General features: G+C 33.6%; 3 protein-coding genes across 3 annotated transcripts; 2 read left to right on the top strand and 1 right to left on the bottom strand.

Annotated features, from left to right (window-relative positions):
• Positions 1-408: 408 nt before the first annotated feature.
• Positions 409-7,853, bottom strand: LOC110102338 (pentatricopeptide repeat-containing protein At4g38150). The gene is made up of 2 exons (XM_028696330.1): positions 6,398-7,853; positions 409-794 (listed from the first exon to the last, which is right to left on the bottom strand). The coding sequence occupies exon 1, from the start codon at positions 7,666-7,668 to the stop codon at positions 6,421-6,423; it is 1,248 nt and encodes a 415-aa protein (XP_028552163.1). The 5' UTR covers positions 7,669-7,853; the 3' UTR covers positions 409-794; positions 6,398-6,420.
• On the top strand, positions 1,240-4,257 carry LOC110102339 (probable purine permease 11). The gene is made up of 3 exons (XM_020830646.2): positions 1,240-1,404; positions 1,676-2,804; positions 3,829-4,257. Exon 2 carries the CDS (start codon positions 1,678-1,680, stop codon positions 2,785-2,787), a length of 1,110 nt encoding a protein of 369 aa, XP_020686305.1. The 5' UTR covers positions 1,240-1,404; positions 1,676-1,677; the 3' UTR covers positions 2,788-2,804; positions 3,829-4,257.
• On the top strand, positions 7,703-21,693 carry LOC110102344. Its single transcript, XM_028696338.1, has 5 exons — positions 7,703-7,863; positions 11,094-11,264; positions 11,969-12,512; positions 16,018-16,224; positions 21,285-21,693. The coding sequence occupies exons 1-5, from the start codon at positions 7,703-7,705 to the stop codon at positions 21,426-21,428; spliced, it is 1,227 nt and encodes a 408-aa protein (XP_028552171.1). The 3' UTR covers positions 21,429-21,693.
• The last annotated feature ends 443 nt before the right edge of the window (positions 21,694-22,136 follow it).

The raw sequence follows: 22,136 nt of genomic DNA, 5'->3' as shown, positions 1-22,136 counted from the left end.
TTATAAAATTAAATATAATAACAACATATATAAGATCACATTTATATTATTATAAATAGAGTGTTCATGAAGATCATCAAAATTAAAATCATTTTTATTAAGCAATAGCAAGTGAATTTTTATATTTAATTATGAATTCAAGCTACCAAGCTTTGCATTGACCTTTGATAGCACATACACTAAAAGCAGTGTAATACTTCACTATAAATATATTCAGATGGTTTGTGTTTGCCTCTCATATTCGACACAATAATGTCATTAACCTCATATATCTCAAATTACCTAAATTTTCATCATCGCACCCTTAACTCTATATATGATCGAACCATACAACTGAACGCAAAAGCAAAAAAGCAAAAAAATAAAATAAAATCAACCAATCCAAAAAAAGATGAAGCGTATTTGACATTTGCTTAAAGTCCATCTAACATTGATAAATCAGAAATATTTTCATATTTAACATACAAATTTCATTATTTACACCATCTAACACTTTGTCAACTCTGCTAATAGAAATGCAGGATTACACCATTGCCAGGCCCATCGACACCTTCTCGCAGCAAGCTAAATCACAACTTTGAGCTCCTACATACACCATTGATGCGACTTCTTCCTCCATTGAGCCAATTGATGCCCTTACTTGCGAGCTTCATCGGATGTCATCATTTCTCAACCCTTCAATCCCTTCACTTGCAATCATCATCATATCTCATAATCGTAGTGCTCACTCGACCCATTAATGCCCTCACCTTGGAACTACTTTGCAATTTTCTCGCTTGTTTGTTGTTGAGGGCCTTTCAGGAAGAGGAAAAGAGAGATGGCATATAAGTAATCAAAAGAGCGCAAAATGACATGTGAACGATAGCAAAGACAATATGATCAACTGACAAGGTGACATGATTTATGTTTCGTTTTAGACGGCTTTCTTATTGCTTATTAAAGCAACTTTTTAGTACAAAATTTAAAATTTTTTGTATTAAAAAACTTCTTTAATAAGCAACAAAAAAATCATCCCAAACAAAGCTTCAATAACAATGGAGAAGAACTTTTTTAAAATTTTTGGGTACTTAGCATGTAAATAGTAAAATTTTAATGTTAAAAATATAAATATCAATATTTTTAGTATTATTTTACAAAATCCCTCAAACTTTTAGGATGCTTATGTAAATTCTCCTTCATAATTATTTACACCGCTAAGGTCCGCTATATTTGCTTCAGCTTGATTCGTCGCAACAAACTTTGCTCCCAAACGCAATAGTCGCTGGCCTAATGGCCTCCTCGCCGCGTCAAATCCTGAAACCCTATCAAATGTCGGGAGCCCTCTCTCATTCCAAGACCGTCAAGAGATTTCTTCTCCTACCTCTGGCATCAAGAAAGCTTTTCAAAACAGCTCGGACGAGGAGGGTAAGTTCGACAGGATCGGATTATCTTTCCATTATTATGTCATAAAGATTACAGAGTTCCTCGCGCATTGCATTTTTCGATATCAAAATCAAATCTTTGTTTTGTTTTTGGTTTTTCCTGTAAGAGAATCAATTTAAATCTTATACAACGGAAGGTTTTCAAGAAGAATAATGAGAGATTGAGGAAAGATGGTGAATTTCTTATAGGTAAAGCTTGTCTTCATATTAATTTGAATAAGAGTTCCTCAAATTCTTCTTCTTCTGACATGCAGTGATGGAGCAATTAACTGCTGGGTCGAGAGACTCGAAGGATTTGATGCTGCCTGTCTCATCCAAGCTCAAATACTGGCAATGGTGGCTACTTGTGGTCCTAAACATTCTATTCCTCCTTGCTGGTCAGACCGCTGCCACCCTTCTTGGTAATTTCTATTATGACCAAGGAGGAAACAGCAAATGGCTCTCCACACTGATTCAGACCGCCCTTTTTCCTATTCTATTCATCCCTTTCATCTTCCTACCCACCACCTCTTCTTCTTCTTCCTCCTCCGTTGACACCAGCTCCGGCCCATCCATCGCTAAGCTTGCCATTATCTATACTGCTCTAGGCCTCATTATCGCTGCCGACAACCTCATGTATTCCTATGGCCTCCTGTACCTACCTGTCTCCACCTACTCCCTTATTTGTGCCTCACAACTTGCCTTCAATGCCATCTTTGCTTACTTCCTAAATTCACAGAAGTTCACCCCTCTAATCCTTAACTCTGTCATCCTCCTCAGCTTCTCTTCCGCTCTTCTTGGCGTCGATGAGGACTCCTCCGGTGATCCCGCTGATATTACCAGAGGAAAGTTCATACTAGGGTTCATATTGACAGTGGGAGCATCTGCAACCTACTCATTAATCCTCTCATTGATGCAACTCACCTTTCAGAAGGTTATAAAGAAAGAAACTTTTGTGGTTGTTCTGGAAATGCAGATATACACGGCTTTGGTGGCTTCCTGTGCTTCGGTCATTGGGCTTTTTGCCAGTGGAGAGTGGAAGGGATTACCTGAGGAATATGAGGGATTTTTCAAGGGAAAGGCTTCTTATGTGATGACTGTGGTGGGGGTGGGAGTGGCATGGCAGGTTGCATCTGTTGGTGTTGTGGGCTTGATCTTCTTGGTGTCATCACTGTTCTCAAATGCCATTAGCACACTGGCTCTGCCAATTATTCCGGTTTTTGCGGTGATCTTCTTCCATGATACGATGAATGGGGTGAAGGTGATGGCCATGTTGATTGCTATATGGGGCTTCATATCATATCTATATCAAAACTATATTGATGATTTAGCAGCCAGGAAGGCAGTGAGGGATACAACAGAGATCTCTGATGCTTCTATTCCTTAATAATTGAACTGCCTCAGGTAATTTAGTTGAGTGTTATTGTTTGTCTTCTTTAAAGTGAATGTCCAAGGTTCAAATCCTTTAGAAAAAATGAAAAGAAAGGTATATAGTCTTATCTTAGAATAAAACTGTTAGACCGGCTCAACCGGTCTAACCTGGACCAGTTCAGGTCTATTCCAGGTGGAATAGATCTGCCGCCCAGCAAAGGGGCGGACGGCCCATGGATCCAGTAGGGTTATGAGGGGGTTTGGGATTTAATTAATGAAAGCTTTGGGAGGGAAAATTCAAAATCAATGGCTGTTTAGGGAATTGTATTAGGGAAAAGCCGACCTATACACATCTCTTGTAGCATATATGAATATTGATAGAATCAAATTGAGTCGTTTTTAAAGTACATAGAATCGAATTCATGATATCACTAAGTGCGTAAGAACACGATGGCACTAAATCCATGTGATTCCACCAGCATGCAGTGCATCATGTATGCCATATATGAAAATCCCATAACATGCTCAATAACCTTTCATCATACACATTATGTCATATGTCAACTAACATCATACACATTATGTGATATTAGTAGGAGTAAGTAAACATAAAACATCCCAAACTTGCCAGAACTTGGTAAAAATTTGTAGGAGTACATAAAAAAGCATGCAAGAACAAAATTCAAATGATGAAATCCATCACAAATTCTTAAAACTACATTTCATAGCTTGCAAATAAAAACATATAGAAATGCATACAATAATAAAATATCATCATATGCATATAGGCATCACAAAGTATTAAAATAAAGTCGATTTAAAAAAAAGGCTCAATAAGCTATGAAAAAAGCACCAGCGTTCATGTATGTGTTCATGGATGTGTAATGGGTCATTGCACATATGAGTATTACACCTTAGGCAATATGGTTGTTGAATGGCTTGCATGGCAGTGATGATCATCCTATGATTTGCCTCATGTCTATAATTTGAGTTTTATTTTGATTGTTGGATATATGTTTCTTTGACTACCTGTTGATGGTTGATGTTCTTCTTTCAGTTGGTCGCCGATTGCTTTGCTGGAAGGCTCTAGTGCTGCTTATTTTGGGATGTTTCTTTGCTTCTACAACAATTTAAGGATCCTAACGTTTGTGTTGGTTCTCACATTTTGTCTTATTATTTTGATATTTTTGTTGTTCGCTATCTCCATAATCACTTGAAGATGTCATTGAGTTATTTATTTGTGGATCTCTTGACTTTCTAGAAATTCTTTGGATCTTCGTGCACATCTTTCTCAAATGCTTTATTTATTCTTGATTTGTAAAGTTGTGTGCTTTAGATGTCATTCTCTAGAGAAATTATTATGTGCGGACGCCGGACGCAGTTCTACGTCCGGAGGCGAATCAGATGCAACCACGTCAACGGTACTAAGCAGTATCAAGTCGCGATACCGAGCGAAGTGGTGACATGATGTATTCTGATTAGTGTCCGGACGACGTTCAGCGTCCGCATTGAATAATTTTTCCATTCTTTAAAGCTTTTTTTAACTATGTAGCTTTGGCTTTGGATTTTTTACTTATTTATTATTTTTAATTCTCAAAATTCCCAAAGAAAAAAATATGAATGTTTTTTCATCAATTTTTTTAAAAGTCACATGTAATGTTAGTTACATATTTCTTAAATAAATAAATTATTCTCATAAATTTTAAATCACAATTATGAATATTCATATTTTGAAATGAACGATAAGTTTTGACTTGATGATTAACCATGCTACACTCTCTTGATAAAATTCTCACACTTCTAAAAATGTTATGAATTGTTCTCCATCTGCTTATGTGGTTGCACACAATCCATATTCATAAAGTGGAGACAAAGTTAAATAAAAAGAAAAACAAAGGAAAATAAAATTTTGCCTGCATGCTTAACTCGAAACTCGTTCATACAAAATTGTGTTCATTTATTTAAAAACTCAAAAAATAAAAGAACAAAATTGAATATTGACTTGCTCATTTATTTATATTTGTGAATATGTCATTTTTTAATCAACAAATAGCTTGTTAAGAACTTAATTAAATATTTATTTAATGATGATTTAATTATTTATTTGATGATTTATGCATTATTATAGTGCTTTAAAAATTATGCAGATTATTTGAAGCATAATTATATTGCAAATATCAAAGAAATAAATAAATTAATGCATAGAAAAATTATTTTTAATAAATATTTCAACTTCACTAGACAACATAAATAATGCATAGTATTCCAATGTGTACCAACAAACAAGAGATTATGTTTGCTTTGTTCAGTATTCCAATATACTCCCATGAAATGTAATAAACTGAGAAATTAAATTTTGAAATATATCATTTCAAGGTAGAACTACTCTTTTGGCTTAGGGGGTATGAAAATTGCTAAGTAAATGAAGTTCAATTGATTTGATTATAACTTTTTCTATTAAGACTGCAACTGAGGCTTTGTTTAGGACAGCTTTCTTATTGCTTTTTAAAGCAGTTTTTTAGTTAAAAAATTAAAAATCTTGTACTAAAAAAGCTGCTTTAAAAAGCAGTAGGAAAGTTGTCCCAAATGAGCCTGAGTTGCAATTTCCACAATAATCCATTAGTAAATCTTACAAAGGTTTCTTTTTTCTTTTGGACTTTGAGCGAATTAAGTTACAAACTTGCATACACCACAAAAGCAAGCCTCGAACTAAAGATTTTGTAGTTGGCAGTCTATGCTCCCAACCAACAAACTGAGATAAAGTGCCAAAATAAAATGATTTAAATGGAATTCCGCGAACACTTTTTTGTTTCATTGCGGTAAAATCCAAGATGATTGATGAACATTGGAAACTTGACAAGAGGTCATTCAAAATGCCGACAGAGAATAAACACATAAAATAACACAAAATGCATTAATAATTGTATGCAAATTCATCTGATTGAAGGCTACATACTGCTAACACATCTGCAGATTTCACCACAAAAATGAAGTTTCAACAAAACAATTTATAACTTAATCTCTCAGGTGTTTAATGATGATGGTGCCCCCCTCCCTATATAACGGGCAAAAAAACAAACAAACCAGAGCAAGAAGAAACTATAGCGATTTTCAAAACACCCTTAATGAAACAACTCTTAAAATATTGGATACTTTACGAGGGCTTTCCCTTTTCAACCCCCACGAAGATCTTAACGCAAATTTTCATCTAAGATGGAATCTGCATAAGATGTTCCTTCGTAGGGCATAAATTAAGGTCACAAATTAACAACATAAACCTATAATAAAATTAAAAGAAAAAAAAAACTTTCAACTACATTTTGGGTTACCAGATTTTACTTTGGCAAGTCTACTAATTCTTATTTTATTTCATCTATTTTATTAATCTGTCCTAACTTGTATTACTCTTTTTAAACAAATGATGATCACTGTGTTATATCAAAAGATATCAACAAACTATTAGATGTAAAACACAATATTTATATCAGAATATGCCATTCTTCTACTTAACAAATCTATTTCAATCAAAATGTTGGCCTGAAGAAAGCATAAATTATGACTATCAGTCTCTCTATATGCTGACAAAATAGCTAGAAAGGATTAACATGGTAAGATTTTGGCCTTACCAGATACCATTAGGCTTCTCTGTTCAGAATGGTCTTTGTGAACTTTTCTTCCCAAAGATAGCCTCCCAAACCATAGGTGAGTAAGGACCTTTCTTATCCAAATGTTCTCGAATAGCCTTTTCATCAAGAGCAAAACCTCTCTTTCGCAAACTGCTCACAAGCTCTTCAGCTTCCTGAATGCCTTTCTCTTTACAATATAAATCTACAAGACCACTAAAAGTTTGCCCATTTGGCGAGTGCCCAGCATCCAACATCTCCATACTGAACTCTACAGCATCTTCCAACCTCTTCCCTTTGCATAAACCTTGAATCAGAACTGAGTAGCTAAATGCATTTGGCACAATCTCATTCTTCTGCATCTTCCTAAAAATTCTCTTTGCATCATCAAATTTTGCTGCTTTGCAGAAACCTTCGACAACCGCAGTGTAAATCACTACTTCAGGCATTGTTCGCTTCTCACGCATTAACCCAAACAGTTTCATTGCCTCTTGAACCAGGCCATCCTTGCAGAGGCCATCAAGCATGGCTACAGCATTGGGTATCAGTCCTGTCTCCTTCATCTTCTTAAATATTTGATCAGAATCTTCAGAGGGTGCTTCAGGCTCCGGAGAGTGTGTAGGCCCGGCAACTGGAATTTGGGTTGTCTTCTTCGTATCAGCTTCTTCTGAGTTCCCACCGCTGGAAAGAGCACCAAGTTTCAATTTTTGGAAAAGGCTTTCTCCAATTCGATCGCCTCCTTTCTCCTTATCGCCATTTTGTATTGATCCGCTACTCTTTGCTTCTCCCTTGACTCTATCAGCTGAGCCGGGCGATGCTTTCTGGCCGAAGAAATCTAAGCTTTCCCCATTAGTTTCATAAGCAGACTTGAGTTTTTGCTGGAATGGATCCGATCCTCGTCTTCTTTCTCCTGTCAAAGGTAATTTATTAGAACGGCCTCCACTCATCCTCGGCTGCTTGTTGTTAAAATCCGGGAAGAGATCTTCTTGAACGCCTTCCATTCTTCGTTCTCCGCGAAGAGGGCGGCCCGGAATTGGGGACGACGGCTTCGAATCGGCCTTATCTTCTTTCTCCAGTCTGCTTTCATCCCCAAAGTTAAGATCTTGGAGGAAGAATTCGTCCGAGCGGTTTCCCGGTCTCAGCTCGCCTCTTGAGGGTCGGTTAGATTCTGTACTGAAAAGAGCAAAAGAAAACGCCCGGATCAAATGCCTCGGTGAATAAGATAGATCCCTTGTGATAATAGAGGAGAGAAGACGAGCACTCCTAGTTTGCATGGTTGTGTCTTCGTAGAGGGATGGAAGGGATAATATGGCGTACAGCGGAGCAGGAGGAGCTCAGTCTCTGCGTTGGGCAAAAGGGAAGAAGGGTTTTGAGTTTAGGGTTTCTACTTCGTCGAGAGAAAATGGGAAAGAGAGATCTAAAAGTGGCTGTTTTGGCTGCAAGGAGGATTCAACTCTGAGCCACATTTAGTAAAGCCATAAGCTTTCAAATGCAAACAATATATATTTTTTAAAATTTATTTCAAATCTTGAATTTATTAATAGAATTAGAATTTAAATGATGATAATTGATGAATAATTTAAAATATATTATAAAAAATATAGTGAAGGCCAATGATAAATAATGTGATTATTATATTGACCATTGAAACATCTAGAAATAAAAGACATATAATGTCGTTCTTCTATTATCGTAAAAATGTGATGTTGACAATTAGCTTGATAGATGTTATTGAGCTATTTCCTATTATTATACTGATGCATTAGTTATTACTATAATATAATAAAATTATTTTGCACTTAATTAAGTTAATGTCTTATATGTTCTCAAATCTCGATCGCAATTGTTATGTCTCAATACATCTCCATGAATTCTCCACTAATTGTTGCATGCATGTTAGGGTCTTCCTCGTAGGCTACCGTCTTACCCAATTTGTTATCATGTTCCATTTTGATTTGACATAAGTTGAAAAAAATGACATAAGTCCATCAAGAAGTATCATACTCGAAAAACTTTCTATCAAGATTAGAATCTCAAACATGTAAGACATCATGATTGTAACACATGTTGAATTTGTGTATTGGTGCACCTACTCAAAATCGATCTAATAAAATAACTCAATAGATTTCTATGATTGAAACATTGTAGAAGTGTATGAAAATATTTTGTATGCATATGAATGTTTGAATCTAGTCTAAAGCAGGTCCCAAGGGTCTGTATGCATGTTTGAGTAATCTAAAATTTGTCTCAATGGGCATCGTGGAGAGAGGTTTCGCAGCACCCGATTTTGAGCTCTTAGCCAAAATAATTTGGGTGTTGCAGCATTGTGGCGTGCAAGTTTGGTATCATAGTGTCAGTCTCAAATTTTATATTAAAACATATATTTCCACTTTTGTAAATTCATTTTCTCCCTTAAGGTAGCCTGCTTGAGAGAGAGAGAGAGAGAGAATATTTCTAGTGAGAGAAAGCTAGGGTTTGGGAGACTCCGGTCCACTTTTTGATGTCTGCTTAGTTCTGAAAGTCGTCCGGCTCGAGGTTGATTACATTATGCATATCTCACTTTTCAAGAATACAAAATTTTCAAATTTTTCTAATTTAATTTATAATTATGTTAAGAAAAAATTGGGATAAATTTATGCCTGCAAAACTTTCATCTTCTATCTTTTTGTATGTTATATATACAATAGTTTTCAACATTTAGGTATTTTTCTAGAAAATTTTCATTGAGTAAATTGAAAATTGTGGGATTTTTGAAAATTTTGAAAATAATTCTAGTCTCCAAAATTAAGAATATAGTATAATAAAAGTTTCAAAATAGTGTTCTAAGAAATACTTAGTAATCTAATAATATTTTGGAATTATGACAATTCTACTTAGTAGATAATTTGGTTGTCTACCATTGAAGTATTCTATGAAAATTCAAAGCTAGTTTATTTACATTTAATTTATAAGATGCATATGATGGACGTATATATGAATGAGATAATATGCATAACAATTGGAGAAATAAATAAACAGATATGCTAAATAAGATAGGTGGGATTAATACTGATATGATTGATAAGACAAATGATAGATAACTGATAAAAACTTATAAAATTGGGAAAGATATAAACAGACATGTAATGAGTTTAAGAAAGTAATATGTGATGCTAAAAATTTAGCTTTTAATGATTACATAATATATTAGATATTAAGAAGGGAAAAAAGATGTTTATATAAGTTAGCCAAGCAAAAATATAATAGAAATAAGAATTTAGTTCAAATGAAGTGCATTAAGGATGAAAATAAAAAAGTACTTTATTAGAAGAGGATATTCAATAAAGGTGGATGAGATATTTTGATAAGTTGTTCAATGAAGATTGTGAGACTACGATTGACATTATGGACCTTAATACCCTAAATGAAAATAAAGATTTTGTTTTTATTGTCGTATTAGTAAAATTGAAGTTAGAGATGCTTTAAAGAAAATGTAGCGTAGAAAAGTTGTGATGATATTCCAATAAAGGCATGAAAAATGCTTAGGAGATGAATGAATTTCTTGATTACGAAACTTTTCGATATTATTTTGAAGACTAAAAGGATGCTAGATGAGTGGAGGAGTGTGTTGATTTCTATTTTTAAAAATAAAGGTGATGCACATGAGTGTTTGAATTATAGAGGAATTAAGTTAATGTGTCATACCTTAAAACTACGGGAGAGAGTTATTGAGCATGGATTATACTCAAAATCAATTTGGATTTATGTTGGGTAGGTCTACTATGGAAGCTATACATTTAATGAGAGGATTGGTGGATAAATATAGAGAGATTGAGGATCTATATATGATATTTATTGATTTAGAAAAAATGTATAAAAAAGTTTCGAGAGAAGTGTTATTGATAGTTCTAAAAAAGAAAGAGGTTAATGATGCTTATATTTAAGTCATTAAGGATATGCATGTAGGAGCCATTACTTGTCTTTAAACACAAGGTGGTTTGACCAAGTATTTTCCTATTTTAATTGGATTACATCAATAATCATCTTTAAGCCCCTATCTTTTGGCTTTAGTCATGAATGTTCTTACTAGACATTTGCAAGAGGATGTACCTTGGTGTATGCTTTTTTCTAATGATATTCTTCTTGTTTATTATGCTACAGAGAGAGAGAGAGAGAGAGAGAGAGAGAGAGAGAGAGAGAGAGAGTTGAAGGTAAACTTGAATTAACTAGGTAAACCTTAGAGTATAAAGGTTTTCATTTTAGTAGATTTAAAATTGAATGCATGGAGTATAATTATAGTAGTAATAGATCTAATCAAGGGATTGTGACTTTGGACAATCAAGTCATTAATAAGAGTACACATTTTAGATATCTCCAGTTTATTGATCTTAGTGATGGTGAAGTAGATGGGGATATTATTAATACAATTCAAGTTGGATGGTTGAAGTGGAGGAATGCATCGAGCCTGTTATGTGATAGAGAAGTACCCCTTTAACTTAATGAAAAATTCAATAAGATGGTGGCAAAACCTGCAATGCTTTATCGTGCAAAATGTTGGCCATTAAGGGGTTATTTAGTTGGCTTAATAGGAATGCGATGTAAAAGAAATCCAGTGTAAAAAGAATATAATGTAAAAGAAATACTTTTGAGTTATTTGGATGAGTGTAAAGTAAATTTGAGTGAATATTTTTTTGTTTGGTTTGAATTAAAATGAATGTAGTGTAAAGTTTAAAGATGGTGGTGATGATTGGTTGGCTGCGGTAAATGGTGGTGATCGACAGTGGCAGGAGGTGACGATCGATAATGATGGTGGTGCCCGACGAGTGGCGGTGAGTAGTAGTCGGAGGCAGGTTAAGGCGGTTAGTGGTGGTGACCGGAGGCAGGTGAGGCGGTTAGTAGTGGTGGTGGTGGCCAGTGGCGATTAAGCGAGCTTGCGTGCATTGTAAAGTGTTATCTCTCAAAAGTCAAAAGTAAACGAGTTTGGTTTACCTAAAAATGAACTAGAATGGTTTACACTACATTTACTTTAGTTTACTTTACATTTTTTTTCATGCAACCAAACACTAAAATTTTCAAAACCCCAATACTTTACAGAATCCAACCAAACAACTCCTAAAGAGAATCATAAGATTAAGTCAAGTGTTATAGAGATGAGAATGATTAGGTGGATAAGTGACTACTCATTTAGACATAATGTGAAAAAAAATATGTACATGAAAAGGTTATAAAACCTCCAGTTGCAAATAAGATTAGAGAGTCATCTTAGATGGTTTGGTTACATTAACATCACACTTCCAATGACAGGTTAGGAGCATAAATGTATTAAATTTGTCCTATGTTAAGAAAGGTAGATTTAAGCCTAAAAAGACTTAAATAGAAAAAAATTAGAAATGAAAATATTTTATTAAATGTAAATGAGAATTTAATTTTTAACCAGACACAATGATAAAAAAATTAAGAAAGATTCATGTAGCTAATCATATAGTGGGGTAAAAGCTTTATGTTGTTGTTGCAGTAGCTTCAATAAAATAATAAAAAAAAATTAAAAAAAAAAATCACCTAAATTTATTTATTTATTTATGTTTCCATGTGAAGCAAAACGGTGGACCCTGCGTCGTGCGAGTGCCAATCGACTGTTGGTGGGCTTCGTCGGGTGCAAACTTCTACCGATAAGGTCCGCGCCGGGAAAGGTAAGCCAATGATGGCGGCAGCGGCGGCGGCGAAGGGTGGTGCCGTTCTCCTCCCTGCCTCGGTCTTATCTGTTGGCTTACGACTTTTCCCCTCTTGTCGTTCCAATATTATTTCTCTCGTCACCGGTAGCAAGACTAGCCTCCACCGCCGCATTTCCATATTTACTTCCGGTCGTTCCTGCCACTCATTGTCGCCGGCCGCGGTTACGGGAGAAGCATCTTCCACAACTGTGGTGGTAGAATCCACCGATGAAGCTCCGAAGCTTGCGCATGATGACCCCGTGAAGGAAGCGGCTGACGTGCTTGACATCCGCGTGGGTCGAATCCTTAGGGCGTGGAGGCATCCTGAAGCTGATTCTCTCTACGTTGAGGAGGTGGACGTGGGAGAGACTGAGCCTCGCACTATATGTAGCGGCCTTGTTAACTACGTTCCCCTTGATCATCTTCAGGTCAACTTCTACCCGCTGATATTTTTTAAAACACCAATTGATTCCTACTGCGAGAATCCCATTTTTATGTTGTTTAATTTATTTCATGTAGAATGTAGAATAATGGTGATGACAATAGCTCGTTTCATTTCTTTTGTGACAGAGGAGGAAATTCCGTCAATATTAAACTGTATAAAGAAAGAGTTAGAGCAGTAGACGAGCTATGCTGTTAATTACATTGAAGAATTAAATTGGTGGAGTGCTAAATAAAGGTTGAACTTTTTATGATCATCTATTTCAAAGTTGTGAGTTGTCTGTGGTTGGACCAAATCCTGCCAGATCCTATAAGCTAACTGGATCTTCTTTTGTAGTTTTTAAGAATTTGATCATGGTTTGAACTTGTTTGATTAACGACGAACTAAGTCGGTTTTGATTCTAGAGTCTTGCCATGTTATATTTAGCTAAAAAGGCCCAGCCTATTGGTTTTTTATTTCCAACAAATAGAAGATCCTATGATTTAACAAAATTAAACAAAATTACAAATTTCAATGATTTATGTTTGATCATTTAATAGAACGGTAAATGCAATTTTAAGTTGACATGCACACACAATGTTCATATCAAAATATGAATCTTTATTGCCCTGATCAGGTGAATCATACCCCTCTAATGCGTGCCAAGTAATGTTACTCCCCAAGTCTAGAAGGTCGTATACCCCGGCAACACAGGATTCAATGAAGGGATAAAAATATCTATTTTGTACTCACAAAAGAGGAAATTGCATAAACCAGTAATATCACCAATTATATCAGAGTAAGTACTAAAAGAGAAACTAAATATTCATTTCATTAATAGGAATTCACATAATAATACACCAAAGTAATGGTGTCGGTACAAACAAAAGAAATATAAATTGAGCAAATAACAAAAAAGAAGCTACCCACCCCACATAGCATATAAATAATAATCTACTACAAAATATGAAATACCAAAATAATATACTGCTAATAAATATGCTCCTAAGGTGACGGTCCGCTAAATACACCGGCAGAACGTGCTGTAAAAAGAGACAATGGGTGAGTATGATAAATCAAATTCAGCAAGTAACTCCTATCTATCAAAACATAAACAATAAAGGAATGAGGCATATAGTATGAAAACCAAAATGTGGAAGTAGTAACATGTTGTCACTAAATCAAAATAGCCATGAGATATGCTATGCTTTATAATATAGATTTTAATATGTAATGCAACCAATGCATATATCAAACTGTTACACACATAATATCATTATAATGTAATCATGCTTGGTATCATCAAACACTTGAATGATTTATCAGTCATTTATGTTTTTTAGTAGTCTGTCTATCAAATACCTATCACCGGGAAGATAAACACCAACCCAAGGAAATTCAGTGATTTTCTATAGAGTTGTCACACTGTGGATTCATCAGCCTGGCTAGCCAAAATCCAATAGGTTTCTACTGACATATACTTTAATGCACCCAAGCATATCGTTTCCAAAATTTTTAGAATCGCTTTTTGATAGGTTTTTCTAGTTTCAATATGACGAATGCTATTTCATAATAAGATATGACTTGTCAATATAACATTTATTGCATTCAATAATAGCATGTGCATGAAATACAATAATTGATATGCAAGAGTTTATGCATCAATAAATCAAGAATAATTTATTTATGAAACTTGCTAGTTCATTATGAGCATGTACGTAAAATAAAAGAATCAACAATAATAAGACTATATGTTTAATAAGTTATCAATTTCTATTTCCAATAATACGAATATATGTCTTTAACAAGGAAGGATACATTTATACTAAAATAAATAACAGTTACTTACCTCTACGCAAAAGACCTCAATCTTCAAACCAACTAGACGTTGACCCGGCAAAGCCTAGAGGACAAAAAATTAAAATTCTTACAAATAAGAAATCCTAATTTAATATTCAAACTAATACTAAAAAAACTCCAATACATGAACACAAAACTTACACGCTCATCCTAAATTTTATTAATCAAACTTGCAGGACATATGCCCTAAAGCAAAGAAATCGAAAGTATCCAAGTAATATAGAATTCCCAAAATTTAAGAATTAAATCGCAATATAAAAGAGGACACACACAAGGATAAAAGTACAAATTTAATGTAAGTATAGTTAATCAAGATCTAATATTGCTACTCCAAACTAAACATCCAAATAATAATAATAGTAAAAATAATAAGAACAAGAGTAATAATCACTTACTCTCGTTACTTAGCCTCGATCGATGGGGAAGGAAGGAGGAGAAAGACTCAAACTCGATCTAAGAGAAAGAATGAAGTAAGAAGGGAACACTTCTCTAACAACGACATCGATTCAGGAAAAACCACCATGAGGAAGAGAGAAAAGAGAAAATAATTGAATTTAGTAGCTTCCGTGGAGCGAAAGAAAGGAAGAGAAAGGAGAAGGGAGGATTTTCAGCTACTGCTATAATAGAGGAGGAAGGAATTTTGATGCCCTAGGCTTTTCTTTCACCTCAAATGGTGAGAGAGAGAAAGAGCTCGGGGCGGGAAAATCAAAAGGAGCGGGATGAATCGTGAAATTTATAGAATTTGGACAAGGAATTGTGGCTTGGTCACGATCCCAAGCAAAGGGAAGGGACTCGTGTGTGGCGATTTCATTCGCGTGCATGAAGGGGAGCGGGGCTAGCTCAACCGGTTTGCGTGAAAAATGTATGGACTTGTCGGTCCAAGCTCTGATATTGCAAGTCATTCATTTTTTGCAAGCAATGATCGAAGTCTATGCCTAATTAGGTAGAATGTCTTGTGCAGTGAGTTTGGACCTGCCCTTAATTCAGAATGTATCCCTTCCAATCAAGACTTAGGGCTGTACAATCATTAGATAACATGTCTTTCATATATTTTTTCATTCATGATTTGATATTTTGTGGTCTTCTGAAAAAAAAAAATTGCTTGTTGGAAGAATAATAAACCGCCAAACAAAAAAAGCTCATCCCTAAACTAATAAAAAGCTCAACACCTCTTTTTTTTTTTTTTCATATTTCAAAGGCACTCAAAAGGGGATGCAGGTTTCTCTAGTCCAAGTTTCTGAACAAGATTCTGCCATTAGAATTGATCTGAATCATAGAGTCTGATCCGCTTCGTTTGGATTCTGTCATATTCGGGCCTAGTTATGTACACCTAATCTAATGAATACTTTCTCTGAAAACAAGTTTAAGGATTATTTTTTAACGTTGCTTGATTGTTTGAAAGTTCATTGATGACCTAATCCTATCATCTATTTTACTATTTAGTTGCTTTATAGCTTTTGGTGATAAATCCCAGTATTCATCTTTTATTCAAAGCCTTTCTTTTTTCCATAGCTTAAAAGAGCTTATCTTCTCGAAAATTAGGTATAGATGATTTAAGCTTATATTCATGCTGACTTAACCAGATTTATTTGGAAGGTAAGCAGTTTTTTTTTTTAATTAAGGTGATGTAAATGCACCTTATTGATATGCAGGACATTAGAGTAGTTGTTCTGGCAAATCTCAAACCCAGGAACATGCGTGGCATTAAGTCAAATGGAATGTTAATGGCTGCTTCTGATGCACCTCATGTGACAGTAGAGCTCCTTTTACCACCTGAAGATTCTGTTCCTGGTGAAAGAATTTGGTTTGGTTCTGAAGAGGACAAAGACAAACAACCTGATGCTGCTACACCTAATCAGGTCTTGTTCTTGAAATAACTACTACCTTTCATTTTATCTTTATCTCATATGAATTCTTATTCCTTATACTTGATGTTTATCACATCCGACTGGTAATAATATATTTCTTCAAGGTTTGTTATTTTTAAATTATTTATGAAAGGATCATAATGTATTAGAAACCTTAACCTTTGCTTTGTTTATTCATATTTATATTGTACTATACTCTATCATATGCGTAATTGATGTGAGTGTATTTGTTGGGCATGGTACTGATTTTAATTGTTTTTGTATGCAGTTACTCAATTCTTCTTTTTTTTTTAAGGCTAGAAGATAAGGAGAGGGTTGTGCTATCTTACCTTCTTTAATTAATAAATGTTCAAGGCTTAGGCTTATATTGGGAAATAGTGATTGGTGTTCTAGGATGAATTTTGGGCCTCATATCGTTACATGTACTAGTACTCATTTTAGAATATGCTGATAGAAAATAATTGCAAAAATTGAAAGAATCTTGGTTGAAATTTGAAATTTCAGCAAGATAAAATAGAAATTGAGATTAATTTGATTGCAAAATACTAGAGAAATGGGATAATTGATGAAAGATGGAAGAAAACAAACAAGATATAGTGGATCTTAAATTCGAGAGGAAGATCCACTCTCCAAATCCCTAGCTGGCGGCTAGAGCCCGAACAAACCTTAAGAGAAAACCAAATTCAATAATACATAACCTAACCCTAGCCCTAGGGAGAAAAATCTACTTAAAGCTAAACACAATCCTCTAATCCCTAAACAACCTTTTACTTTGAATTTTTCCTCCCAAACCCATCCTTAATTAATGCTTAATTGACTGCGAGGCTAGCGCTATAAACAAACCGAGCCGAGCTGAGTATGTGTTTGCTCATGTTTGAGCTCGTTTGTTTAGGGCTTGTTCAATCGAGCTTTTTCGTTTAAGTTCAAGCTTGTTCATTTAAAATGAAGGATGTTTAAGTTTGATTCGTGTTCAGTTCATGTTCGATTCCTTTTATGCTTATTGGTCCTATAAACGAGCCTTTAAACGAGCAAGATTATCGATCCTTTAAATAACAAGTTTCTCGAGCCCATAAACGAGCAAGCTTGTTGAGCCCATAAACAAGCAAGTTTATCGAGCCCATAAATGAGTAGTTTGTTAAGCTAATAAACGATACTTTTAATGAACGGTCTTGTTAATAAACACTGAAATCTAATAATTTATCAAACATGAACAAGAACATCTTGTTCATGAACATACCTATCAAACTGTTTGATAATGTCTTAAACATGACCAAGATTGTTGTTCATGAACATACCTACTAGCCTATTGGTTTATCTAGTTATTAAACAATAAAAAATAAATGACACTAGTTTAATTTCATGAAATTTTCCTATTTAAGCTTTTTTTTTTCTCTTAGTTATATTCTTTAAATGCTTCAACATGAACTTAACAATCAAGAGTTTAGAAGAAAAAAATTCGTAACAGCAAAAAGCCAAGGCTAATAAATAAGAGCATGTATGTTTAAAACAAACCGTGATTAACAAATTCTGAAGGATTGCATCCTTCGTTGCGACTAAACCGTGATTAACGATGATGTGGAAAGTCATCATATCACATTAACTAATATTTAAGTTTGCTTATTTATATGTAAAACTTTTAAAATTTTGTTCAAATTTATTCATTTATTTAAAATAGTAAAAAATAAACGAAAAGATGTTATATGAACTAGTATTAAATTGCACAAACCTAATTCTCATCATTTAACTGAGCATGTCCTCCAATATCTTCATAACCCGACCTCTCACATTTCACCTTGATGAATTCCCTTTCAAGAATGTAGCACTGGAGTCAGTTTTAAACCTCAACAAGGATGTTCTTTGCACACTGTAACATATCTTTTTCAAGACTAACCTTACATTGTCGTATTATACTGTTCAACCTACGACATTAATAAGAAAGTCATGATCAATCTTGTTGATTGTGTTACTCTTTCCATAAGAGTTCCATGTAATATTAAAGTTGATTGGTCAAAAGGATTTATGTAGTTTTTCAAGTATTAATAGTAGCCATATAACAATCGTATTATTAATTGGAGTAAATAATCAAAATAATCTTTAGATTTTTTAAATGTATTTATTATAGTTTCAAAAATTTTAAGGTGTTTAGTTTAGAATTTGTTTGTGATGGCTTTTTTAGTGCTTTGTAAAGCTATCTTTTAGTATAAAAATCTCTTGAAAACAGGAAAAAAGCAATGGTTTAAAGTTGTCTCAGATGAAGCCTTAATGTCTAAACTCTCCAAAGCTGAACCAATTCGATCGTATTGTCAACTTTGTTATTTTGATTGAGCGGAATTTAGTGGAGGAAAGCTTTGGAATACACTAACATACTGATTCAAAAAAAAAACTAAGTGTGACATCATGTGAGAATAACAGTATTACAAAAATAGACACTAGTAATATTAGAACATACAAATAGAAGTTTAAATCAAGAAGAAATAGTTCAAGACTAATACAAACAAATCTACCAGTTCAAACTTATGAAACCCTAAAAATTTTGAAGTATCTTCATGAAAATCTTTGCAAAGGACCAAAATGAATAGCTAGAAAGTCCAAGACTAACTTCCAGTTAGTTGATGAACTGAATTGAACACCTGAAAAAACTTTGGATGAAAATGAACCCAACTAAAAAGTCTTGCGAGTATTTTTGATAATTTACTCTTATTTATTGAATTCAATCCTCACCAAGCTTCATGATTACTGATAAACTTATGTGCACTTAGATTCAAAAGAAAAAGATATGGGAATTGATCCAACCTCATCTCAAAACTACAGATGAATGTGTGGCTGTTTTAGGAGTTCATCCCATGAGGACTTCAGCTGGGTTGATTACTTGCAGATCTCTGAAGAATGCAAACATTTCCTGATTGGATTGCCCTCATCCAATTCTGTTTCATTTCTTTCAAAGCCTTGCAGTCCTGATTAAAATGCTTTTATACTGCAATGTAAGTAACAGATGACGATGATTATTATTATTATTTTTTATGAATTGGGTAAAGTTTTTTATCTTGGTCAATCATTAAGTGTTTAATGGTGGCTGTGAATTACTCAATTGAATTTTTAAATCTACTTTATGTGCCAATTCTGCTGTAAACATAAATGAGCAAGCTTATTGAGCCCATAAACAAGCAAGCTTATCGAGCCCATAAATGAGTAGTTTGTTAAGCTTATAAACGATACTTTTAATGAACGGTCATGTTAATAAACACTGAAATCTAATAATTTATCAAACATGAACAAGTACATCTTGTTCATGAACATACCTATCAAACTGTTTGATTATGTCTAAAACATGACCAAGATTGTTGTTCATGAACATACCTACTAGCCTATTGGTTTAGCTAGTTATTAAACAATAAAATATAAATGACATTAGTTTAATTTCATGAAAATTTTCTATTTAAGCTTTCTTTTTTTTTTCTTTTAATTATCATCTTTAAATGCTTCAACATGAACTTAACAATCAAGAGCTTAAAAGAAAAAAAATTCTTAACAGCAAAAAGCCAAGGCAAAATAGTTGGAAAAAGATTAACGATGATGTGGAAAGTCATCATATCACATTAACTAATAAATAAGAGCATGTATGTTTAAAACAAACTGTGATTAACAAATTCTGAAGGGTTGCATGCTTTGTTGCGACTAAACCGTGATTAACGATGATGTGGAAAGTCATCATATCACATTAACTAATATTTAAGTTTGCTTATTTATATGTAGAACTTTTAAAATTTTGTTCAAAGTTATTCATTTATTTAGAATAGTTAAAAATAAACGAAGAGATGTTATATGAACTAGTATTAAATTGCACAAACCTAATTCTCATAATTTAACTGAGCATGTCGTCCAATATCTTACAAAAAAAAAAAAAAAAAAAATGTCGTCCAATGTCTTCATAACCCGGCCTCTCCCATTTCACCTTGATGAATGCCCTTTCAAGAATGTAGCACTGGAGTCAGTTTTAAACTTCAACAAGGCTGTTCTTTGCCCATTGTAATTTCAAGATTAATCTTACATTGTCGTGTTATATTGTTCAACCTACAATATTAATAAGAAAGTCATGATCTATCTTGTTGATTGTGTTTCTCTTTCCATGAGAGTTCCATGTAATATTAAAGTTGATTGGTCAAAATGATTTATGTAGTTCTTCAAGTATTAAAAAAAAAAAAAAAAAGTAGTTCTTCAAGTATTAATTGTAACCATATAGCAATAGCATTATTAATTGGAGTAAATAATCAAAATAATCTCTAGATTTTTTAAATGTGTTTATTTTAGTTTCAAAAATTTTAAGGTGTTTAGTTTAGAATTTGTTTGTGATGGTTTTTTTAGTGCTTTTCAAAGCTATCTTTTAGTATAAAAATATCTTGAAAGCAAGAAAAAATAGTAGTGTAAAGCCGAATCTACACCAAATGAAGCCTTAGACTTTGTTTGAGACGGCTTTTTTATTGCCTCTTAAAGCAGTTTTCTAGCACAAAAAATTTATTTTTTTACTAAAAAGCTACTTTAAAAACAATAATAAAGTCGTTCCAAATGAATCCTTAATCTCTCAACTCACCAAAACATGAACCATCCTATTGTCAACTTTGTTATTTTGATTGAGCAGAATTTAGTGGAGGAAAGCTTTGGAGTACACTTAACATACTGATTAAAAAAAAACTAAGTGTGACATCATGTGAGAATAAGAGTATGACAAAAATAGAACATACAAATAGAAGTTGAAAAATCAAGAAGAACTAGTTCAAGACTACTACAAACAAATCTACCAGTTCAAACTTATGAAACCCTAAAAATTTTGAACTATCCTCATGAAAATCTTTGCAAAGGACCAAAATGAATAGCTAGAAAGTCCAAGACTAACTTCCAGTTAGTTGATGAACTGAATTGAACACCTGAAAAAACTTTGGATGAAAATGAACCCAACTAAAAAGTCTTGCGAGTTTTTTTGATAATTTACTCTTATTTATTGAATTCAATCCTCACCAAGCTTCATGATTACTGATAAACTTATGTGCACTTAGGTTCAAAAGAAAAAGATATGGGAATTGGTCCAACCTCATCTCAAAACTACAGATGAATGTGTGGCTGTTTTAGGAGTTCATCCCATGAGGACTTCAGCTGGGTTGATTACTTGCAGATCTCTGAAGAATGCAAACATTTCCTGATTGGATTGCCCTCATCCAATTCTGTTTCATTTCTTTCAAAGCCTTGCAGTCCTGATTAAAATGCTTTTATACTGCAATGTAAGTAACAGATGACGATGATTATTATTATTATTTTTTATGAATTGGGTAAAGTTTTTTATCTTGGTCAATCATTAAGTGTTTAATGGTGGCTGTGAATTACTCAATTGAATTTTTAAATCTACTTTATGTGCCAATTCTGCTGTAAACATCCCTGTTGTAAATTAATTTATTATATTGTCTGATATAGTGGAGAGGCTCCAGCATTAGAATCTTTACAGGTATTTACTAATGTATGCTCCCTCTTTTTATAATGCTAAAAGTTGCCTTGGAACATAGCCATATAACTTTATGATTTTTTTTATTATGAATTATTGATTAAAATCATACTAAATGATTTGAGAATAAAATCTGAAGGTTTTATAAAATAATACTATAAGCCTTAAGCCTGTATCTTTTTGCTTTAGTCATAGATGTTCTCACTAGACATTTGCAAGAAGTTGTACCATGGTGTATGCTTTTTTCTGATGATATTCTTCTTGTTGAGGTAAAAATAATAATAATAAATCTTCTTGTTGATAAGACTAGAGAGAGAGTTGAAGGTAAACTTGAATTATGGAGGTCAACGTTAGAGTCTAAAGGCTTTCGTTTGAGTAGATCTAAAGCTGAATACATGGAGTGTAATTTTAG

Source organism: Dendrobium catenatum, unplaced genomic scaffold, assembly GCF_001605985.2.
Source record: "Dendrobium catenatum unplaced genomic scaffold, ASM160598v2 fragScaff_scaffold_733, whole genome shotgun sequence".
In the NCBI taxonomy this organism is placed as follows: domain Eukaryota; kingdom Viridiplantae; phylum Streptophyta; class Magnoliopsida; order Asparagales; family Orchidaceae; genus Dendrobium; species Dendrobium catenatum.
The sequence above is the reverse complement of the archived record's forward strand: the minus strand, read 5'-3'. Positions and strand labels throughout refer to the sequence as shown.